The sequence below is a fragment of the Chelonia mydas genome, chromosome 1, assembly GCF_015237465.2.
Source record: "Chelonia mydas isolate rCheMyd1 chromosome 1, rCheMyd1.pri.v2, whole genome shotgun sequence".
In the NCBI taxonomy this organism is placed as follows: Eukaryota; Metazoa; Chordata; order Testudines; family Cheloniidae; genus Chelonia; species Chelonia mydas.
The window spans coordinates 55,714,838-55,737,528 of NC_057849.1; the positions used below are offsets into that span (position 1 = coordinate 55,714,838).

Consider the following 22,691-nt stretch of genomic DNA (forward strand, 5'->3'; position numbering starts at 1 on the left):
TGCCAACTAGACATGGAGCCATTGATCACTACCCGTTGAGCCCGATAATCTAGCCAACTTTCTACTCACCTTATAGTGCATTCATCCAGCCCATACTTCTTTAACTTGCTGACAAGAATACTGTGGGAGACCGTGTCAAAAGCTTTGCTAAAGTCAAGAAACAATACATCCACTGCTTTCCCTTCATCCACAGAACCAGTAATCTCATCATAGAAGGCGATTAGATTAGTCAGGCATGACCTACCCTTGGTGAATCCATGCTGACTGTTCCTGATCACTTTCCTCTCGTGTAAGTGCTTCAGGATTGATTCCTTGAGGACCTGCTCCATGATTTTTCCGGGGACTGAGGTGAGGCTGACTGGCCTGTAGTCCCCAGGACCCTCCTTCTTCCCTTTTTTAAAGATTGGCACTACATTAGCCTTTTTCCAGTCATCTGGGACTTCCCCCGTTCGCCACTAGTTTTCAAAGATAATGGCCAATGGCTCTGCAATCACATCCGCCAATTCCTTTAGCACTCTCGGATGCAACTCGTCCGGCCCCATGGACTTGTGCACGTCCAGCTTTTCCAAATAGTCCCTAACCACCTCTTTCTCCACAGAGGGCTGGCCATCTACTCCCCATGTTGTGATGCCCAGCGCAGCAGTCTGGGAGCTGTCCTTGTTAGTGAAGACAGAGGCAAAAAAAGCATTGAGCACATTAGCTTTTTGCACATCCTCTGTCACTAGGTTGCCTCCCTCATTCAGTAAGGGGCCCACACTTTCCTTGGCTTTCTTCTTGTTGCCAACATACCTGAAGAAACCCTTCTTGTTACTCTTGACATCTCTTGCTAGCTGCAGCTCCAGGTGCGATTTGGCCCTCCTAATTTCATTCCTACATGCCCGAGCAATATTTTTATACTCTTCCCTGGTCATATGTCCAACCTTCCACTTCTTGTAAGCTTCTTTTTTATGTTTAAGATCCGCTAGGATTTCACCGTTAAGCCAAGCTGGTCGCCTGCCATATTTACTATTCTTTCGACTCATCGGGATGGTTTGTCCCTGTAACCTCAACAGGGATTCCTTGAAATACAGCCAGCTCTCCTGGACTCCTTTCCCCTTCATGTTAGTCCCCCAGGGGATCCTACCCATCCGCTCCTTGAGGGAGTCAAAGTCTGCTTTCCTGAAGTCCAGGGTCCGTATCCTGCTGCTTACCTTTCTTCCCTGTGTCAGGACCCTGAACTCAACCAACTCATGGTCACTGCCTCCCAGATTTCCGTCCACTTTTGCTTCCCCCACTAATTCTTCCCTGTTTGTGAGCAGCAGGTCAAGAAAAGCTCCCCCCTTAGTTGGCTCATCTAGCACTTGCATCAGGAAATTGTCCCCTACGCTTTCCAAAAACTTCCTGGATTGTCTATGCACCGCTGTATTGCTCTCCCAGCAAATATCAGGAAAATTAAAGTCACCCATGAGAACCAGGGCGTGCGATCTAGTAGCTTCTGCGAGTTGCCGGAAGAAAGCCTCATCCACCTCATCCCCCTGGTCCGGTGGTCTATAGCAGACTCCCACCACTACATCACTCTTGTTGCTCACACTTCTAAACTTAATCCAGAGACACTCAGGTTTTTCTGCAGTTTCGTACCGGAGCTCTGAGCAGTCATACTGCTCCCTTACATACAGTGCTACTCCCCCACCTTTTCTGCCCTGCCTGTCCTTCCTGAACAGTTTATAACCATCCATGACAGTACTCCAGTCATGTGAGTTATCCCACCAAGTCTCTGTTATTCCAATCACGTCATAATTCCTTGACATCACCAGGACCTCCAGTTCTCCCTGCTTGTTTCCAAGGCTTTGTGCATTCGTATATAGGCACTTGAGATAACCTGCTGATCGCCCCTCATTCTCAGTATGAGGCAGGAGCCCTCCCCTCACAGACGTTCCTGCCTGTTCATGCAGTCTCTTCTGTCAGTACTCCTCACCACATCTCCACTAGTAGCAGCAGGTGATGATGCCAAGGTGGAATTTCATCTGTATGTGGCTGTATAGGCAATTCATAGCAATACAAGAGTTTTACATGCAGTTCAGGATGGACAGTCCACATCTGCAGAGCCTCCTATGACAGAGAATTGGTGTGCCTTCCTATGGTCATTTCAGGATAAAATAAGGATGGTGAGTCAAAATGACACTGATATCTAACAAATCATGCCACTCATCTGCTGCTGGAGGTAAAAGATTTCTTCATGACCCATGTCAAGGTTCCTTCCCCACTCTGAACGCTAGGGTACAGATGTGGGGACCTGCATGAAAACCTCCTAAGCTTATCTTTACCAGCTTAGGTCAAAACTTCCCCAAGGTACAAAATATTCCACCCTTTGTCCTTGGATTGGCCGCTACCACCACCAAACAAATACTGGTTACTGGGGAAGAGCTGTTTGGAAACGTCTTTCCCCGCAAATACTTCCCAAAACCTTGCACCCCACTTCCTGGACAAGGTTTGGTAAAAAGCCTCACCAATTTGCCTAGGTGACTACAGACCCAGACCCTTGGATCTTAAGAACAATGAACAATCCTACCAACACTTGCACCCCCCCTTTCCTGGGAAATGTTGGATAAAAAGCCTCACCAATTTGCATAGGTGACCACAGACCCAAACCCTTGGATCTGAGAACAATGAAAAAACATTCAGTTTTCTTACAAGAAGACTTTTAATAGAAATAGGAGTAAATAGAAGTAAAGAAATCCCCTCTGTAAAATCAGGATAGTAGATACCTTACAGGGTAATTAGATTCAAAACATAGAGAATCCCTCTAGGCAAAAACTTAAGTTACAAAAAAGATACACAGACAGAAATAGTTATTCTATTCAGCACAATTCTTTTCTCAGCCATTTAAAGAAATCATAATCTAACACGTACCTAGCTAGATTACTTACTAAAAGTTCTAAGACTCCATTCCTGGTCTGTCCCCGGCAAAGGCAGCATAAAGACAGACACACAGACCCTTTGTTTCTCTCCCTCCTCCCAGCTTTTGAAAGTATCTTGTCTCCTCATTGGTCATTTTGGTCAGGTGCCAGGGAGGTTACCTTTAGCTTCTTAACCCTTTACAAGTGAGAGGAGTTTTCCTCTGGCCAGGAGGGATTTTAAAGGGGTTTACCCTTCCCTTTATATTTATGACAACCCATTAATATGAGCTGGCAGATAACAGGCTGTCATAGTCCTTGGTGCAGAGGTTTCAGTTAACACAGCAAAGTCAGCATTGTTACAAATCACACCTAATACCCACCTACGTATTGCGTATGCACATGATTGTCACTCAGGTAAAACATTCTCAACCCTGTTGTACTTCTGATGTTGGCAGGGGTGGAGTAATTGCAACTCCTGGGGTAAGCCACAACCTCAGATTCTGCTCACCAGGAGGTCCCTACTGCAGCCACATCTTCATGCTTCCAAGTTCTGGCCTTTTCCCTCAGTCTACACTGCTAAAGCGCTCAACTACGCTGTGACAAACCCTGCACTGTTAAGGAAGGGGTTAAAAAGCTGCTCTGGGCCCTCATGGTCCCACCTCAATACATCTGCAAAGCATGCATGGCTTCGCTGAGGCGCTCAAAAGGAGAACAGACCAGCTCAGTGTGGCAGCAGAAGGGGAGCTAATTTAGCGCTTGTCTACACTGGCAAGTTTTGTCACCAAAAACTGGCTTTTGGTGACAAACCAGTGATAGCATACACACTGCAATGTGACTTTTCTCAACAACAACAACAACAACAAAAACCACCTAGTTTTGGCGACAAAAAACTTTCACCCCTGCGAGACACTTTTGTCTTTTCCCCTCCCTTTATTGTCGACAAACATGCAGTGTAGAGACCACAGGTTTTTTTTCCCTATTTTATTGGAGCTGAGGCAAGCGTACCATAGGGCGCGGGAGGCGAACCATCGCTCCAGTGCTGCACCTAAGACCTATAAGGAGCTGAATGCTATCCTCGGTGGTGACTCCACCTCCATTGCCGATAGCCCCGTGGATACTTCACAGGCAGGAGAAAGGGAGGGGGTAACCCAGAGGCTGAAATTCTGGATGAAGAAATCGAGCTAGAAGAGGATGTGGTGCTCCCAGCGGGGTTGCCTGGTGGGGCAGGCAGCCAGGAACTTTTCTCCACTCCAGAAGTGCTCAGCGGGGAGCAGGAAGCAGATAAGATGCCGGGTAAGTTGCTGTGGCTTGTGTATGGAATCAAAAAGTGGGAGGCAGGTAGTGTTTTCTGTGAGCTGGACATTGCCCTGTGTAGCTAATCTGCATGGCCAAGCAGGGTGTCGATGGACATTGAGACCTGCAGGGAATCCTCCAGAGAGGCTCTGGAAAGTTTCCAAGAGGTACTTGTTAATCTGCCACAGATTCCAAGGGATTGCAGCCTTGTTAGTTCCCCCATTGTAGGAAACTGTACCATGCCATTTAGCAATCACTGGAGCTGGGACCAAAGCGGCACATAGCTGAACTGCATATAGACCAGGGTGAAAGCCGCAAGCATTCAGCAGTTGTCCACTGGTTTCTCTGGTCACCCGCAGCAGCGCGATGTCAGCCAGCAGGTTGGCCGCCTGTGAAAAAGCGTGGGATAATTTTAGAATGAGTTCCCTGCAAAGCTGTCCTGCAAGCCGTGACCTTTTTGTCCATATGCACAACGGCCTTCCCCCCACTCCCGAAACTCACCATGACTGGGGTGCTCGCGGAGCTGTGTGCCTGCCTAGAGTCTCAGAGAGAAAGTGATTTCTACTAGCAAAAGGCCCTTTTTACTAAAATGTTTCAATCACTTGCTGGAACGTAACAATCCCTCTTCTATTCAGCACAGACCTTGAGGAACACACCATGCACCCCTGAGGACTGGCTTCGGCAGATAAGGAAGAACCCGAGGCGCAGCAAAGAAGACGTGTTCCGGGAGGCGCTGCAGCGCAATGAGAGACAGACCAGGGCACGGAAACAGTGCTGGAAAGCTGAAAGGCAGGTCAGAAAGGAGAGTGCTGCTTTTGCTAGGCAAGCGACAGAGCGGATGATAAAAGTGATGGAGGATCAGACGGAGATGCTCAAGTCTTTGATACAGCTGCAGAGTGAGCAGCTCTGTGATCAATCTTTCACTGCAGCACGTGCAGATGCACAATTCTTTGCCAACCCCACCCCACCCTCTATGCCCAGACCTTCCTTTTCACTTCACAGCCCTCCTGAGCCTCCCCATTGCTCCACCCCCTCTCACAGCTTGCACAGTGATCGCTGGAGCTACACACACAGTTGTGAGGTTTTATCCTTTTTAACAATAAATGAAGGCTAAGGTATTTAATGGCACAGCATTTTTATTCTGTGTTCTACAAAAGCGTATAGCAATCAATTCACTCTCGGGAACAGGCTTCTAAAGCATTGTGTTGCATGGATCTTGGGCCCCAAAACTGTACACGGATGCACCAGGAAAGCAACTCCATAGCATGTGTAACTGCCCCTCATTGTCAAAGTGGTTCCTCAAAGCCTTTCTGATGTTAATAGCAGCCCTCTGGGCTCCTCTGACAGCCCTAGCATCTGGCTGTTCAAACGTGCAGCCAAGCGCTCTGCCTCAGTGCTCCACACCTGAGCAAGTATTTCACCCTTAGATTCACACAGATTATGCGAAGTGCAGCACATGGCTATGACCACAGGAATATTATCCTTGGTAAGGTCTAGCCTGCCATTGAAACACCTCCAGTGAGCTTTCAAATGGCCAAAGGCACATTCGACTACCATGGGTACCCGCTCAGCCTGTTGTTAAAACGCTCCTTGCTGCTGTCCAGGTGACCTGTGTAAGGTTTCATGAGCCAGGGCTTTAAGGGGTAAGCTGGGTCTCCCAGGATTACTGTGGGCATTTCCACATCCCCCACTGTGAACTTGGGGTCTGGAAAGAAAGTCCCTGCCTGCAGCTTTCTGTACAGGCCACTGTTCCTGAAGATGCGTGCATCATGCACCTTTCCAGACCAGCTTGCATTGATGTCCGTGAAACACCATCGGTGATCCATAAGCACCTGCAACACCATGGAGAGGTATCCCTTCCTATTGATGTATTCAGCGGCAAGGTGGTCTGGTGCTAAAATTGGAATGTGTGTGCCATTAATCGCCCCACCACAGTTAGGGAAACCCATCTCTGCAAAGCCATCCACTATTTCATGCACATTTCCCAGAGTCACGGTCCTATGCAGCAGGATGCGATTTATTGCCCCGCACACTTGGAGTAATATGGCCCCAACAGTGGACTTTCCTCCTCCAAACTGATTTGCAACTGACCGGTAGCAGTCTGGATTCGCCAGCTTCCACACAGCGATTGCAACATGCTTCTCTACCGAAAGAGCAGCTCTCAATCTGGTGTCCTTGCACCGCGGGTCGGGGGACAGCTCAGCATATAACTCCCTGAAGGTTGCTTTACGCATCCTAAAGTTCTGTACCCACTGGTGTCATCCCACAACTGCACGACAATGTAATCCCACCAATCAGTGCTTGTTTCACTAGCCCAAAAGCAACGGTCTACCATATGCAGCTGCTCTGCGAATGCACAAAGCACTGATAAGTTGCTGCCGTCCATATCACACTCAGGTGCCTGCAATTCATCCTCTGCTAACTTTGCGAGTAACTCTGAGAGTAGCTGTGTTGCCATGTGCGATGTCCTCATGACAGCTAACAGCGCACAGGAGAGAAGTGCGGGAATCCATCCTCTCTCACTGCAGATGCTGGCACGCACGAAAAAAGAATGACAGTTGGAAAAACGGAGCAAAAGGAAGCCAGAAACCTTTGGAGGGGTAGGACACAAAGCGGTGCATGACGGTACATTTTGCACATCCCAGGATGCACCGCACTCTGTTTCCGCATTCCCACAACACCTAGTGACGGATGGTGTTGCTAGGCACTGTGGGACAGATACCCACAGTCCATTGCTCTCGCTGTCAACAAAGGTGCCCTGAACGTGTACGTGATCTGTTGACAGAGGGAGCAAATGTAGACACACTTTGGCGACTTTGCTTTTGTCGATTTTTCCTTGTCGACATTAGTTTCATCGAAAAAACTTGCCAGTGTAGACAAGCCCTCAGATTCATAGATTCCAAGGCCAGAAGGGACCACTGTGATCATCTAGTCTGATCTCCTGCGTGACACAGGCCATAGAACTTCCCCAAAATAATATCTAACCCTAACCCTAGAGCACTCTCAGCTCCTGGGAAAAAAGACTCACAACACTCAGAAGGTCTCAGACTTTACTTTGATTTCAGTTTTTAATGTCTTTACTTTGTGCACTGAAAAAGAGAGAACGTGTAGGAAGTGAACCAGGCAAGCACCAGTATAGCACTTTTGGTTGCAGTACTTTGCTGCCTGCTGCTGGGCCCTGGTTAGAGCCTGATGGAGTGGGTGGGCCTGGGCTCCCCTCCAGCCCCTAGGGACTGCAGAGGTAGAAAGCCTACCCTGATAGGGCGAAGTCTGGAAGAGAGAAAGCCCTGAAGCCAGAAGAGTCAAAACCCTGAGACCTTGACTAGAGGATGCCTGAAACCCCTAACCTGACCATAGGGCTATCCGGTGCCTGACTCTTTATGTACCCTGAAAGGGGTATATATAAATATGTGACCTGACCTGGCCACAAGCCTGAGTCACAAGAAAGGGGCAGACCATTGCAGGAAAGCCTGTTAGCAGGCGTGCCAGGAAAGAAGAGGTGAGCCTGCCCCACCTACGTTTCAGCCACCAAGGGCACCTGTGGTGACTGAACATCACGCAGGCCTTTATCATTTCTGCCTTGACTGCAATATCCTGCTCTGGTTTTTCTGGCACTAACCTCAGCCCACTCAAATCCCTTCAATAGGCTACTGCTAAGATCATCTTCTTGGCTTGTCATCCTAACCACATCACCCCTTTTCCAAGTCCCTGCCCCTTCTCCATCACTTCAAATACAAGATTTAAGGCCTTACCTTTAAGGCCATTCACAACTGAACTCCTCCCTACATATCCATTTTTGTATCGCATCTTGTCATGTTCTCTCCCTTCCTCTTCCGTTCTGCCAACAATGCCAGCCTTGACTGCCCAATCGATTGCTTCACCAGCTAACACCATCACACTTCCTTTCATGGCATGCATTCTGTGAGGAACACCATTCCCGAGCTAAGGGCTACCCCACCGTCCTTCAAATCCCTCCAGTTCCACTTCTCCTGTCATTCCTTTGATAAATTGCTCACAATTGCAAGCCAGGGAGCCAGTAGGGATTGTCCAGATCATTATATCTATTAAAAGAAAACAAAAATAAACCAACAACCCAAACTCAATCTTCAAATTGTGTGCATAGGTCTCCTATTATTATCCAGGGTTCAAAAAAGAACTAGATAAATTCATAGGAGGATAGGTCCAACAGTAGCTATTAGCCAGGATGGTGTCCCTAGCCTCTGTTTGCCAGAGGCTGGGAATGGGCGACAGGGGATGGATCACTTGATGATTGCCTATTCTGTTCATTCCCACTGGGGCACCTGGCATTGGCCACTGTTGGAAGACAGGATACTGGGCTAGATGAACCATTGGTCTGATCCAGTATGGCCATTCTTATGTTCTTATCTTCATCTTTTATCCCCCACTCCCTGTTACACCCTCTTGTTGCATCTTTTCTTTACAATCTAAGTTAACTCCACAGGGCAAGAACTACATTTTACTTGGTGTTTGGATAGCACAATGAAGCTCTGACCCTCACTGCGGCCTCTGGGGCCTACTGTAGTATGAATAAAAACTAATAATAAAAATAAGGATTGGGGGCTTGCGCTCTTGCACTGTGGCAGAAGGTGAGCAGTCAAAATATTTTGTAGCCCCCAGTACACACCTCCTTGTGAAGGTGCTTCCAGCTCCCTCTCCTCCTGATGCAGGGTCAAAGATTCTTTGTCTGCACTGTGACCTCCTCCTTCAGTTCTTACTCCTGAGACTATGAGCTCGCCCACTCCCCAGTGCCACAAATCACCATCCTCAAGCCTGCTGCTCTCCCGACACAGACAGCCACACCTCCTTGGTTATGCTCCATGACTATATGCTGCTGCTGCACTCTGTACTGACAACCATGAGTGTTAGAAATAATAATGAGTCAAGCTCCCAAAATTATGAGATTGGCTTAAAATCATGAGATTAAAATAAATACATAAATATGGGTTATTTTTATTTGTCTCCTTGTTTTTGATCCTTTAGGGTGCAAAGGAGGTACAAGAATGAGGGCTAGAAATTTAATTTAAAAAAACAAACAAACCAGAGGATCCTCACAAGGCTCCAGCAGCTGGGGCTTTAAGAAAAATAACAATTATTTCAAAATTCACAATAGCAACACTACCTCTGAGGTAACACTTTGCTTCCCCATGCACCATTATGCTTATGCTACCTATTGGCTTTGGGCTGAACTTCAGGGTAATGGTTCTCAAGGTGTTTTGATAAACTTGTGGTACTCATCTTCGGCTCACCTCTTGCTCAGACTTGGAGGAGGCACAGCATGTTGCACATGTGCATGCATACCCGTTTACTCTATATAACAAACCCAAATTTGGGACATGTTCCATTCTGACTGGTGACACTAATTTTCCAACCTCCTATACATCCCCATCCCTCCCTCCACAGCTCATTTCTGTCTGTGCTGGACACACACCAACAGTGAACTGCAAAATTAAAGAACTCCCAGATAGTGTCTACAATTTCACAAAGAACCCCCATCAATGGGAGGTTGATGGGATTCTGAGTTTCTGCGGGCGTTACGTGTTTACAGTTCAAAGCTTGCAAATCAGTCTGGTGCAAAAATTAATGGAAAGCTATGTAAACTGGAATCATGACACTTAGCACAGGGGATTAGTAATGGGATTTAGAGCCTTTCACCCCTAGACTGCTGGTGTGAATCCCCCCAAAGTCAGTAATGATTGAAGTTTGTTAAAATGTGAGGATGGTTTAGGAGTCTCTGTCCAATTCCCATTGCATAACTGCCCATTTCACAAAACTGAGAAATCAAAAAAAACACAGAACCCCTCTCTCCTAACAGATGTCAGAGCTTCATGTCCAGGTTCCATACCCACAGGGTGGCCTCTATATCAAGACAGGCTAGATATTTTAGATTGTCCTCCAGATGTCGGGTTGGATGCTCTTTCACCACATGATTTACTGTCTGCTATGCTTCTCCACAGTCACAGAATGGGGAGGAAACCAGACCTAGCTACTGCACGCTTGTGGTAATTCTGGTTCAGCCAGCAAGTAACCTATTGAGTCTAGTCCAGGATCTACAATCAAGTGGAGGCAGGTGCAGCAATGGACTCCTGAATTTACTTAGCGTGTTAGACTCTCTTTCCTACTGATGCTTCTAAGGGCGTAATTTTTGGCTACCTGGTGATACTGATCGTCCGTGCATGGTGAAGGATCAGCAGCTCTTTTGTCCAAGAGTGCATGAGCTGCATTAACAAAGGGGACCTGAGAGCGTCATATCCCAGACCACAGGAATGAGATTCATCCTCTGAATATATCTGAGATTGGGGCACTAGTCAACTGGAGACGTAATAGGCTGTTTTTATCTGTCGCAGCTCTCCAAGCAGACTGAACAATAACAACATCTCACTGACAGTCTGGCAGAGCTATACGTGCTAGCACATACAGACCGCAGGTTTGTGTGTAGTTCGAACAGCCATTAATGACATGAGTGGCCAAACTCAGCTCTGTGTCGACAAGCTGAATGTGGAGGCTGCAGCCCCAGACTGCAAAACAGTATGCAGCTGGAGCAAACACCAGTGCCAATACAGAAGTATGAAAGACCACAGTGTCTGCTCCCCAGGAGGTTCCCAATAGTTTTCATATCAAGGTGGTATGAAAAGAGATCTTCATTTTCTGGTGTTCCAGGTGAGGCCGTTTGCTAGGCTATGGTGGAGTGACAACTGGATGGAATGGCAGTGGCCACCCTTGGACATGGATCAAGATGGGTTGATTGGCAAAATAACTGCTTAGAAGACAAGTAATTGCCACTATCACAACCTGCTCTAATTGGCAACTTTGTTAGCAGTCTTCCCACAAAAACCAAGAATTGACTCTCTCTCTTTCTCTCCATCTGGATACTCAAATGAACTCATTACCTGTGGGCAGTTCCCATGTGAGAGCTGAATGTGACAGCTGAGGTAAACTGGAGAAGCTTGGGAAACTTGCCCTGCCACCCCTCATACTATACCTGTTCTGTGGAGAAATAGGGGAGCTGTCAATTCAGCAACCTTCATAAGCACTGAAGTAACACAAATGAAAAGAGAGACGGAGTACTCAAACAGATCCTGTTTCTGCAACCTTTTTCACACTGGTGAACAGTGTGTTCAACGGGACTACTTGTATGAGTAATTCCACATCAACATGAGTAACAGTAGAACAATTAGGCCTTAAAATAGCAGCTTGTCTTGCTTCTGAAGTTAAAGGTTTAGCAAAAATGTAGAGAAGTCGTAATTAAGTAGTAATTTATAATTAGTATATTTGTTTTGATTATTAGGTAACATATTTAGTTTACAATTGACTAGGATTGCATCATTTTTAGTGGGGAATAAAAAAAGCTGAAAGACAATGAAGTCTGGATTCTGACCAACTCCAGAATTCCACTTTAGAAGATTTAAGGTTTGTAAAAATGTAAGTCCCTTCCAGTCATAAAATTTTTCAAAATAAAAATATGAATTGCTATACTTGGCAGAAACCCAGGTTACTGATCTTTGTTATATTTCAGTTCTCTATTCCAAGTTCGCAAGGTGTACTAATTCAGCAAAAAAATCCATTAATAATCTCTCAATAAATTCAAAACTGTACAATTTGTATGAGCTTTCAAAATGCATCCAAAGAGTTAATCAGTCTTTTCACTCTTTCCTTCAATGGTTTGATTTAATATATGTATGCACTTTACTAAAATCTGGTTCACAAGTGAAACAGAGTTTTTCAAAAGTATGATTAAAAAAAGGGTAGAAAGTACATTGCCTTTTAAAAAAGAGTTTGGAGCTGTGCACACTTACACTATTGCTCAATTTGGCCCAAGAGCTAACTCTGTACACTACATAATATCATCTAATTGGCTAAGACATGGTCATATGCCATAAAATATGTTTGTAGTAATGCCTGCACAGGTAATCAATAGTTTGTGTACAAAAAACAACAAACTTCTTAGAAGGAGTAATAATGGAAAACTATTCCGGGGCACATAAACCTTTCAGGTAATAGGACTGTGCCATGAAATAGACACATACACACCTTAGCTGATGGGAAAGGAAAGCGGTAAGAGAAAGCATGCTTTGTGACTGAGGGCCTAATTCTCAGCCCTCCAGCCGAGTCTCACACACAGTTTGTATGTGAAACAAATCAGACCCTTTCCAGGGTATACAGTTCAGCTGGACCTATCCCAGTACCCTGACATTGGTATCTCTGTAGCTCTCCCCAGGCTCAGTCTAAGCAATCCTGATCCTGGAATGGGGATGTACCCCCGGGGGCTTCCTCCCGGGAGACACACTCCTTACCTGCTCTGGGCCCACTAAACCATCCAATCCCCTTCCTGGGGTGTTTCACAGTTCAGTAATCAGCCCCTTCTCTGGGCCTTCTCAACTCCCTTCCTCAGGACTTAAGCCACTTTCCTATTGGCTGGTATGGGGGGGACCCAGAGCCACCCACTACTCCAGGCCGCAGCACAGGGACCTTATGAATGGCAGCTACGTGCTGCTGCATTCCCCGTAACTAGCCACCATGCTGCTACCGTTGCCTGGGCCACTTCCCCACGGCCCCAGCACCTTCACAAATGCTTTACCCTTACCATAGGGCTGAAGTCTTTTACTCCGGCCCAACAGCCAGCCAGAAGCGCTCTCTTGCTCCCCCGGTCCCTGCCAGCAACTGATCTGGCCGTGGTCCTGCCCGTCCTTCCGCCAGCCAGGAAAACAATGGTCATTCCTCCAGCTCCAGTCACCAGCTGACTGACTCCTCTGGCCTTGCTGCGCCTTGTATGTGAGCCTGCTGGGCCCTGAATGGCTGCTCTCTGCAGCCTCTCTCATTGGCTGCTTCCCCCGCAGCTAGTCTAGGCAGCCTGGAGAACTTCTCTACTGCTCCTTTCTGGGGCAGGGTGTGGTAGGACCCGGGGGGGCCTCCAGCCATGGGCCTGTCGGCCTAATACTCCCTCTCTCACAGGGGAAATCTAAAAAACCGTACATGTTTATCACGTACACTAATTCCATTTCAGCTAATATCCCATGTGACAATTCAAAACAGAAAGGCTCTCCTGGTTTTCAAAGTGAAGTTATTTTATGGCTTAGTTCCTAAAAGACTCTAGTTGCTGTACTGGAAACAGTTGATGAATATAAATATACACTCTATGCAATTTGCAAGCATTATTCTTTAAAAGCTAGTAATATTCAATTTTTAAAAATTGAATATTACATTTCTAAAATAAGCATTAATTCAGCTATTAATTTAAATCTTTTTTCCTGTTCCCATTCAAGAATGGATAATTTATTTTAAAAATGTTTAAAATGCAAACTGGTTCTGAGACTCTAAAAAAAAGTCTTGCTCTCAGAAACAGAATGACAAAATGAGGGAAGCTGGCTAATACAGATTGAATACACAGAATATTTAAATAAAATGAAATCCTACATTGCTTAACATAAACTCTGTTTTTAATGGTGGTGGTGCTGAATACATTTACTTCATCATCTATTAAAATCAAGGCATTTTGAACCGTTATTGCATTTTTTAAATTCATTTTTAAATCAATTAAGTTAGACCAAATAACCCAGATACAACAAAGTGCAAGGAAAGAAATGGATAAGTTAGCAGCTAAAATTTGTTTATATCTCAATTATACACTATTACTTCACTGTGTTTCAGTCACCTCCTCCATAAAAAACCCAGAGGAACAAGGATACTTGCTATAAGGATTAGTCTTGGTTAAATTAGTTTGTAAAATGCTACATACATACCAATTATTTTTCCCAAACCCTAAAACTGTAAGTAAATTCTAGATGTCCTCAAAATGGTGTAATACAAGAGAAATCCTTAAAAGACAGTAAAAAAAAATCTCTTAATAGCAATAGTTATTTTTGATAGCATGGAAAGCATTAAATTACAAGGCAGCCAAAGTTAGTTAAGAATTCTGTAAGGGTCTGAGAAATCTGATGAATATATAACCTGAAAGGGCAGAATGGCAAATAATTTACTTCAGAGATACATTTTTACATGCAGTTCAGGATGGACATTCTATATCTGCAGAGTGGCGCACGTGATAGAGAATCTGTGTGCCTTCCAATGGTCATTTCAGGATAAAATAAGTGTGGTAAATTGAAATGAGATTGTTATGTAACAAATCATGCCACTTATTTGCCTGATGGAAATAAAAGATTTCTCCACGGTCCATTAATACGAGCAGGCAAATGACAAGGTGACATTGTCCTTGGTGCACAGCAATGTTAAAAATCTTATTGACTGCCCCTCTACATGGAAAGAAGAATGCAAGTGGAAATAATAGAATTATTTATTTTTTATGGGACTAAGATTGAATTGATACATTGGTAGGTGACATAAGTGCTTTCTCTGACCTAATTAATTTATCCTTTTAAACAACAATAAAAAAATTATACCATCCCTTTAGAGACAAGTCAAAGCTTCTACATATACCCGTCACCTGCAAAGAAGTGTATGGCCTGATTTCAGCAGTTCTGAACATTCAGAAATCCCACTGAAGTCAACTGATGCTGCAGAAGTTTAGAAAAAAACTTAAAAAAACCCTAAAAAAAATCACTCACAAAAGTCCAACATCCTTGCCTTTAGCATGTTGGTAACCGGGCAAATATATTATAAAGCTCTTAGAAATTACACATGAAAAAAAGACTTATTCAAGTCCATTCACCTGCAAGGGCAAACTATGCTCCCAACAGAAAATGTATCAGGGATTAAACTTCTACTACATTGTGTATTCTAACTGTGTGTCATTTTATATAGCTTGTACATACCCACATGAACACAATTTATTGGAGCAAACAGGATTTGACACACGCCTACCTAGTGTTCACTTGGAAAAAAAGGTGTATTCTTAACTCAAGTTAGAAGACTTGAGGTAAAATCCTAGTGATAACAAGGCAGTTTGTAGTTTTCACACATTAGCAGGCTGAATTAAATCCTAGGCTCCCAACAGCCTTTAACTAGATTTGCTAGTTCGCATGGAAACTACAAGCTGCCTTGTCTTCACTAGGATTTTACCTTGAATTATTTAACTCAAGTTAAGAACATACTGTTTATTCCTAATGAATACACTACCATATAGGTCAACCCACAGAATACAGCAGGAGAGAGGAAGAATGGTACTACAGTGATGAGTGCAACAGAAAAGCTTGTAAGTAATGAGATCACCAGATTAGAATAAGAATTTATACTACCTATGTAACTCAAGCCAGTCCCACACCCCTCAGCTCATATCTTCTTCTAAATAAGAAATTACTAAAGAGAAATTAATGTAAGACCTGCAGAATACTGATTTCTATTTGTGTATAGGTGCTCAGGTCAGTGGAATACTTCAGAACATTTACTCCAATCAAGCACAGTGTAAAAAGTAATACTGATCTACTTGGAGAACATGCATTTACATGTGGGTTCTGCTCTCTTGATGCACGGAGTGTGATGCATGTACATCACATACATATGGGAAAACTAAATATCTCTCTCTTTAATGTAGACTTCAATACTACTTTGGGAAACTAACTTCAGAAATCTGGCATTTTCAAACACTGGACTAACTTAATGGAAACTGTCTTAAGAACCTCTATTTTCAGAGATCTTCTGTCATTGGCACAGAATAGCAAGCAGCTCTGCCCACTTTATTCTAAATAGTGCATGTGGGTCAGCAGTTAGCATGGGACCAGGTTACCCTTCCTTGCTTCATTCCTTGGCTTTAACCATTTGGACAGATGTCACAAGCTTTTAAAATCATTTTCAGCATCATTTCAGCTGAGCTTGGATTTTCAAGAAAGACCTTTTCTGTAACCCTTAATTCAATGACAAATCTTTCTACCTACTTACTCGCAGTATTTTGGAAGCTGCAGCAATGATACTGTCATATAAGAAAACATAAACCAGGAGACTTAAATATATAATTTTCTTCTGCAAGACATTTTTAGCATCTTTCTTGCTATAACATTAGAGTGCCATTTAGTACCTTTACTGTAGTTAGGGGTTTATTGAGGTTTCTTACAAGCCAAATTTTGATTGTTGGTGAGGAAGAGAAGCAATTTGCTTACTTGTTTTTGGATTTACAGCATGGGTCCTCAGTGCGGTTGCTGCAAAAAAAATACAGGGGGTGGGTCACAGTCAGCCTCCATTCTTTATGGTTAGATGGGAGGGGAGCCTCACCAGCATTTTGTCTGTTGTAACATGACATTAGGGTATGGAAAACCCTCATTGAGGACCACTCACTTAGAGATCAGATATACAACTTCTGATGCTCTCTCTGGGTGCTCAGGGCTCGTTACTCCCCTATCTCCAGTGAGAGGAACACTTGCTGATACTTAACTGGGTGTCAGCTCCCTGACACCACTAGTCTGTTAGCCACCCAAACAATCTCCTCCGGGCTCTGCCAACCTTTATGTTGCCCTGCAGGATAACAACAGGTGTGCCACAGCTCCCAATCCCCTCTGAAAGCATCCCCCACCATGTCCAGCCCTTACCCACTGGACAGTCACAGAAATTACAAAAGAAGCTGTCCCCACAGGAACAGTGCACACACCTTGTTTGGTTCAATTGAGGCTCATCTCATATATAACATCACAGCACTGAGATACATTTAAAGTGAAAACAATGATAAATGTATTATCAAGAGCTAAGTCTTAAGAGACAATGAATAAGGATAATGGAAACAGAAATGAAAACATATAGAACAAAATCATAAAACACAAAGCTGGGTCTACACTAATCAATGGTTACCTCTCCTATATAATAAAGGAGTTTTTCCCCAAGGATTCAGTCTTTTGCAGAGCTCACTGGTTTTCTGGCAAACCAGGATCCAAGCATTCATGAACACCCCTGCTGCTCAGGCCTCCTTGCATTCTACTTATATTCTTCAAAGTTCACACCTGCCCCACAACCAGGGTATAGTCTCCAGTGTTTTCGCATCCCCGTTTACCTTGTATGCAGATGTGGCTTCCACTGTGGTGGCTCAGAACTGGGCTGTTGATTAATCATAATTAACTCATGCGATTAATTAAAAAAAATAATCACGAGTAATCGCACTGTTAAACAATAGAATACCAATTGACATTTATTAGATATTTTTGGATGTTTTTCTACATTTTCAAATATATTGATTTCTATTACAACACAATACCAAGTGTACAGTGCTCACTTTATATTATTTTTATTACAAATATTTGCACTATAAAAATGGTAAACAAATAGTATTTTTCAATTCACCTCGTACAAGCACTGTAGTGCAATCTCTTTATTGTGAAAGTGAAACATACAAATGTAGATTTTTTTTTGCTACAGAACTGCACTCAAAAACAAAACAATGTAAAACTTTAGAACCTACAAGTCCACTCAGTCCTACTTCTTGTTCAGCCAATCGCTAAAACAAACAGGAGGCTCTAAAGTTTTACATTGTTTCATTTGTTTCATTTCATTACATTGTTTCATTTCATAGTTTGTAGGCTCTAAAGTTTTACATTGTTTCATTTTTGAATGCAGGTTTTTTTGTACATAATTCTACATTTGTAAGTTCAACTGTCAAGATAAAGAGACTGCACTAAAGTACTTGTGAATTAAAAAATACTATTTCTTTTTGTTTTTTATAGTGCAAATATTTGTAATCAAAATAAACATAAATATAAACTGAGCACTGTACACTTTGTATTCTGTGTTGTAATTTAAATCAATATATTTGAAAATGTATAAAACATCCAAAAATATTTAAATAAATGGTATTCTATTATTGTTTAACAGTGTGATGAATTGCAATTAATTTTTTTTATTGTGCGATTAATCGCGATTAATTTTTTTAATCACTTGACAGCCCTACTCACTACGCTTAATTTACATAGTCAACAGCAAGACAGGTGAATCAATTTTCTTTGTCTGGCAAAACCTGTTTGACAACCCTACCTGGGACACACTCTCTAAAACTTATTTTCAATACATACACACAACTCCTTAAATATCATTCAGACATACATCTCACAACAATTATGATCTTCGGTATGACATAAGCTTTTATTAGATACCTCACTTGACCCTCTCTGGATAAATTATTATGAAAGAAATGTATTCAGTGTAGTGAGTTTGTCATCACTGTCAAGAGTTACTGTTACAGAACAGTGATCCCTTTGCCTGTTGGCACTGAGGGGTTCTTACGGTCACACAATTATCAAGGTATGAGACATTTAAACAAAACGTTGGTGTTTTTCATAGCCACGTGTTTAACTTTAAGCAAGTGAATACAGCATGTACTTAAACTCTTTGCTCAAGCAGGGACTTTGTTCTTATCTTAGAAAGGTCATAGATAGAGCTTTGAATTGAACCTAAACTGCCTATATCCCATGCTACAGCCTTAACTACAAAGCCATCATTCCTCTATGACCTGGGGTCAGTCACTTCATGTGTCCATGCCTCAATTCTTTCCTCTCACCCATTGTCCGTCTTGTCTAGTTAGATCATAAGTTCTTTGGGACATGACTGTCTTTAATTGTTTTTGTACGTGCAGATATTTCATCTCTAATTCCCAGGCGTCTATACTACCACACACAATGACATATCTCAGGATCCCTAGCACAATGGCAACTCATCTTGGTTGGGGACTCTAGAGGCTTGTAATACAAATAATCAATACCACCACCACGATAGCTTAGGAGATGTTTCCAGGCATTCTATGCCCAGCAATGGTGACATATGCAGATTTCCATGCTGTATATGACAGACAGGGCTCCACTCACATCCTCTGATGATTGGGAAGGGTCAACAGGAAGGATGCTGGAGCCAGTGGGTGAGATCTGCTGCTGCTGGGAGTAAAAGAGGTGGAGAGCTTGCAGGCTGCGCATGGTCAGAAACCACAGTCAAACCTGGAGGAAGTTGGGATGGCAAATCAAGAGATGGCAGCTGGGATGGTAAATCAAGGGCTGAGTTGAAATGAGTGACACTGACATTGCTTGGGGCAGTGGAGCCAAAACTAGACACTTTCTTCCTGTATTCAACCATCAGTTCTTCCACTTCAAGCCTGGTGGAATCTGATGAGCAGAAACATGGTTTTAGCATAGCTGCATACTGCTAGTGGGTAAGTAGCAATGACGCTGCTGTTCGTCACACAGCCCGTGAGAGGTTACGGTGCCCTTTACTCCTAGCAGTATGTCACAGGCCAGGATAGAGGTGAAGAAGATACCCTCCTCACATTTTCCACAGAGTTGAACCTTCACTCTCAGCCTTTTACTGCAACTTTTTAAACATATTGTCTGAGTTTTTAATGTTGACAGAGGCTGCAGACTGACTTCCAGATTACTTGGTTCCAATTTCCTCTCCCCACATTTTAATTAATTAGTCTTCTTTTTATAGTAACAACTTCCAGAACTGCATCATGCTAACATAAAGCCCACCATGAAATTATTTTTACAAGAGTATTTAGCAGAGCCTCTCACTAGCAATTCTTAAAAGATCTGTGGAAAAATGAAAAACAATATGGAAAGATTTCTGCTTATTGTAGAAAAAGGAGGGTGAAATCTGCAGAGATTTCTTCGTTTGCAGCAGGAAAAGAAATCCATAACAAAGCTATTCCTTTACATGTCTGCTGAGATATCAGAGGAAGGTAAATACATAGTTAATACAGAATTTAATGCCTTTGACAGCTGGTTTGAACTAACTGAACTTGCAGTGGGCAGCTATCTTAGGAAGGTTATTTTTGTGACATGGGTCTTTAAAGGCTAAGTCAAAACCATGCCCCAGCCTGGTTTTCATTACTGTTAGCAGTTACGAAGCAGTTAGTGAAGGCAGCCAGGCTCTCTCTGTATGCTATCATTTCTGTTTGCCTATAAATACATGCACTACTGCAGCTCCTCGAGCCTGTCACCACACTGTAGGTTATCTCTGCAACCAGAAGGGCTAAAGCTTTGTCTTTTAGTGAAAAGATCTAATTCTGGAGAATACACAGAAATGTGCAGAGATTTTGCTGTGCTGTATATTTATACGCTTTGCCTCAATGTAATGCAAACTTGAAGAAATTAGAGGTGAAAGAACTTGTGAGGACAGTGACTCCATCCTCCAATAAGTAAAGGGCATACTTCTCAGATACTAAACTGATCCTATACTTTCCTTTCCAAAAGGCCTCCTTTTCTCTCCACTTTTTCTTTTGGCAATGGATGCAGAAAAGAATAGAATTTCTGTCAGCTGGCAATATAAAAACCATCTGGTCTCGCCTATCAAAGTGAAGGGGAGAAAGGGGAGGCAGAGAAAGAGACAAAATTGGAGGGCAGAATAGAAAAACTGTTTGCATGTGAATCATTAAAAAAAAAAAAAAGAAAAAAAAGACAACCTCTCTTTTCTAACTAGTGGTGTGGGCGTGTCCTACCTGGAAGACTGGAGCCACAAGGAGGCCTGGTCTACACTATAAACTTAGGTCAACATAAGCCATGTTAAGTTGATCTAATAATGTATGTGTCTACACTACCGAGTTCCTTCTGCCGACCTAAGTGGCCTGTAAAGTGGACTTCTGTACTCCACTTCTGTGCAAGGCGTAGCGCTTGATTCAACATCCAGGGGTTGACATGGGGATAGTGTAGACACTGCATTGTGTAATTTGAATGAACTGGCCTCCAGGACGGGTCCCACAGTGCTGCGTGGTGACTGCGCTAGAGAGCACTTTCAACTCCACTGCACGTCAGCCAGGTATACAGGAAACAGCCGCTCCCCTGTTAAAGCCCCAAGAACTTTTGAATTTTCATTTCCTGTTTGATCAGCATGGAGAGCTTGCCAGCACAGCTGATCATGGAGACTTAAGGCCGCACACGCACTTCAGCATGGAGTACACAGGAGGTGGTGAATCTTATTGCTGGGTGGGGAGAAGTGTGTCTGTGCAGGCAGAGCTCCGATCCAGCAGAAGAAACGCTGACATCTATGCCAAGATTGCACAGGGCATGGGGGAAAAAGGCTACACCAGGGACACACAGCAGTGCCGCATGAAAATAGAGGAGCTTCAGCAAGCGTACCAGAAGACAAGGGCGGCGAACTGTCCTTCTGGTTCTGCCCCCTAGACATGCCATTTTTACGAGGAGCTGCATGGGATTCTTGGCAGCGAGCCCACCACTGTCCCAAAACACTCTGTGGATACCTCCCAGCACCCCCGGACGACCTCGAACAACGATGAGGAGAACACTGTTGATGATGATGAGGAGAATGCATGGCAGGCAAACGGAGGATCCATTCTCCCTGACAGCCAAGAACATGATGCCGGGGAAGGTACCTCTGGTGAGGACATATTTCCAATCAAACTGTAGGGGTTACATGCTATTATTTTTTATGTTTAATCTGAACAAAAAAGTAGGTGTAGTGGGTATCAGTGGCCGCTGCAGCTACACAGAGGGTGCGCTCCGAAAAAGACTGTTTATGTGCATGGTGATGGCCCGTGAATCCTCCATGGAGATCTCTAGGAAGCTTTCATGGAAGTACTCTGCAATCCTTTGCAGATGGTTTCTGGAAAGGGCTGCAGTAGGACACTTTCCCACACTACTCCAGTATCAACTCTGCAGGCATCATTGCAGCACACAGCACTGCAGCATAAGACCAGGTCTGTTCCCAGATGCTTGCAGCATCTACTCCCTTGCCGCTTCTTTTACCCTCAAGAGAGTGATATTGCATAGGGTCACCTAGGGGAAATGGGGGAAGTTTTCAATGCTAGCCCTTGAACCACAAATAATTCATCCTTTGGTGAAACCTGGGTCATACAACCACGCTTTCCCAAACATGCCATGGTTGTGATTGGAAGGGATCACCTTTTAATGCTGCTTGCAATACACAAGGGGGGGAGGGATGTTGGTTGCCTGTTTGTTTTTTACAAAAGTGGCACCGGGTTATGTGGGAAGGGAGACAAACTATCTGGGGGTCTTTACACTGGTGCCTATCCTCAAGCACCATCCAGGTTGCTAGGGGAAAAGGGGCTTTTCTCAAGTTCCAACCTGTGATCCCAAGGATGTTTTCACAAAAGCAGCAGCACAAGACTTCTTGTCCATGCCTCGTGGCCTTACTCACCATAGCTGGAGCAGCAAACCATCTCTTGCAATAGCCAGCGCATGTGATTACATTGTGGCTTGCAGTGAAGTGTATTGAGGGGTGTTTTCTTATAAAAAAAATTAACCTTGCACCAGAAACAATGTGTGCATTGTCAGTGCTACCCTTTTGCTTTGCATTCCTTGCAGCTGAAACCTTGTCTGTAGGTGCATCCTCCAAACCGGGACAGAGACTTTCCCAGATTAGAAGGCAGAAAAAGAAGACTCGCAAGAACATGTTCAATGAGTTAATGCACGCCTCTGAGAGTGACAAGACAGAGCTCAGAGCATGGAGGATTACACTGTCCGAGAATCTGGACAGGGACAGGGAAGACAAGAGAGCATGCAGGGAACAAGAGCATGCCACACAGGAAGAGATGCTGTGGATTATGAAGGGGCAATCAGACATGTTGAGGTGTCTGGTTGAGGTTCAAGAAAGGAAGCTGGATGATAGAGT

The 22,691-nt window shown here is 43.9% G+C and overlaps 1 protein-coding gene across 3 annotated transcripts in view; it reads right to left on the reverse strand.

The window, feature by feature from the left end:
- Positions 1-22,691, reverse strand: part of FAM124A (family with sequence similarity 124 member A) — a 79,180-nt gene that overhangs the window by 24,133 nt on the left and 32,356 nt on the right. Inside the window, exon 3 of one of the 3 annotated variants that reach the window (XM_043532597.1) lies at positions 4,408-4,558. The exons of 1 other annotated variant lie outside the window; for it this stretch is intronic. In XM_043532597.1, coding sequence (XP_043388532.1) covers positions 4,408-4,558 — 151 coding nt within the window. Of the gene's footprint in view, positions 1-4,407; positions 4,559-16,237; positions 16,277-22,691 lie in introns of all 3 variants that reach the window. One more of the 3 variants, XM_037893247.2, reaches the window with a different exon arrangement.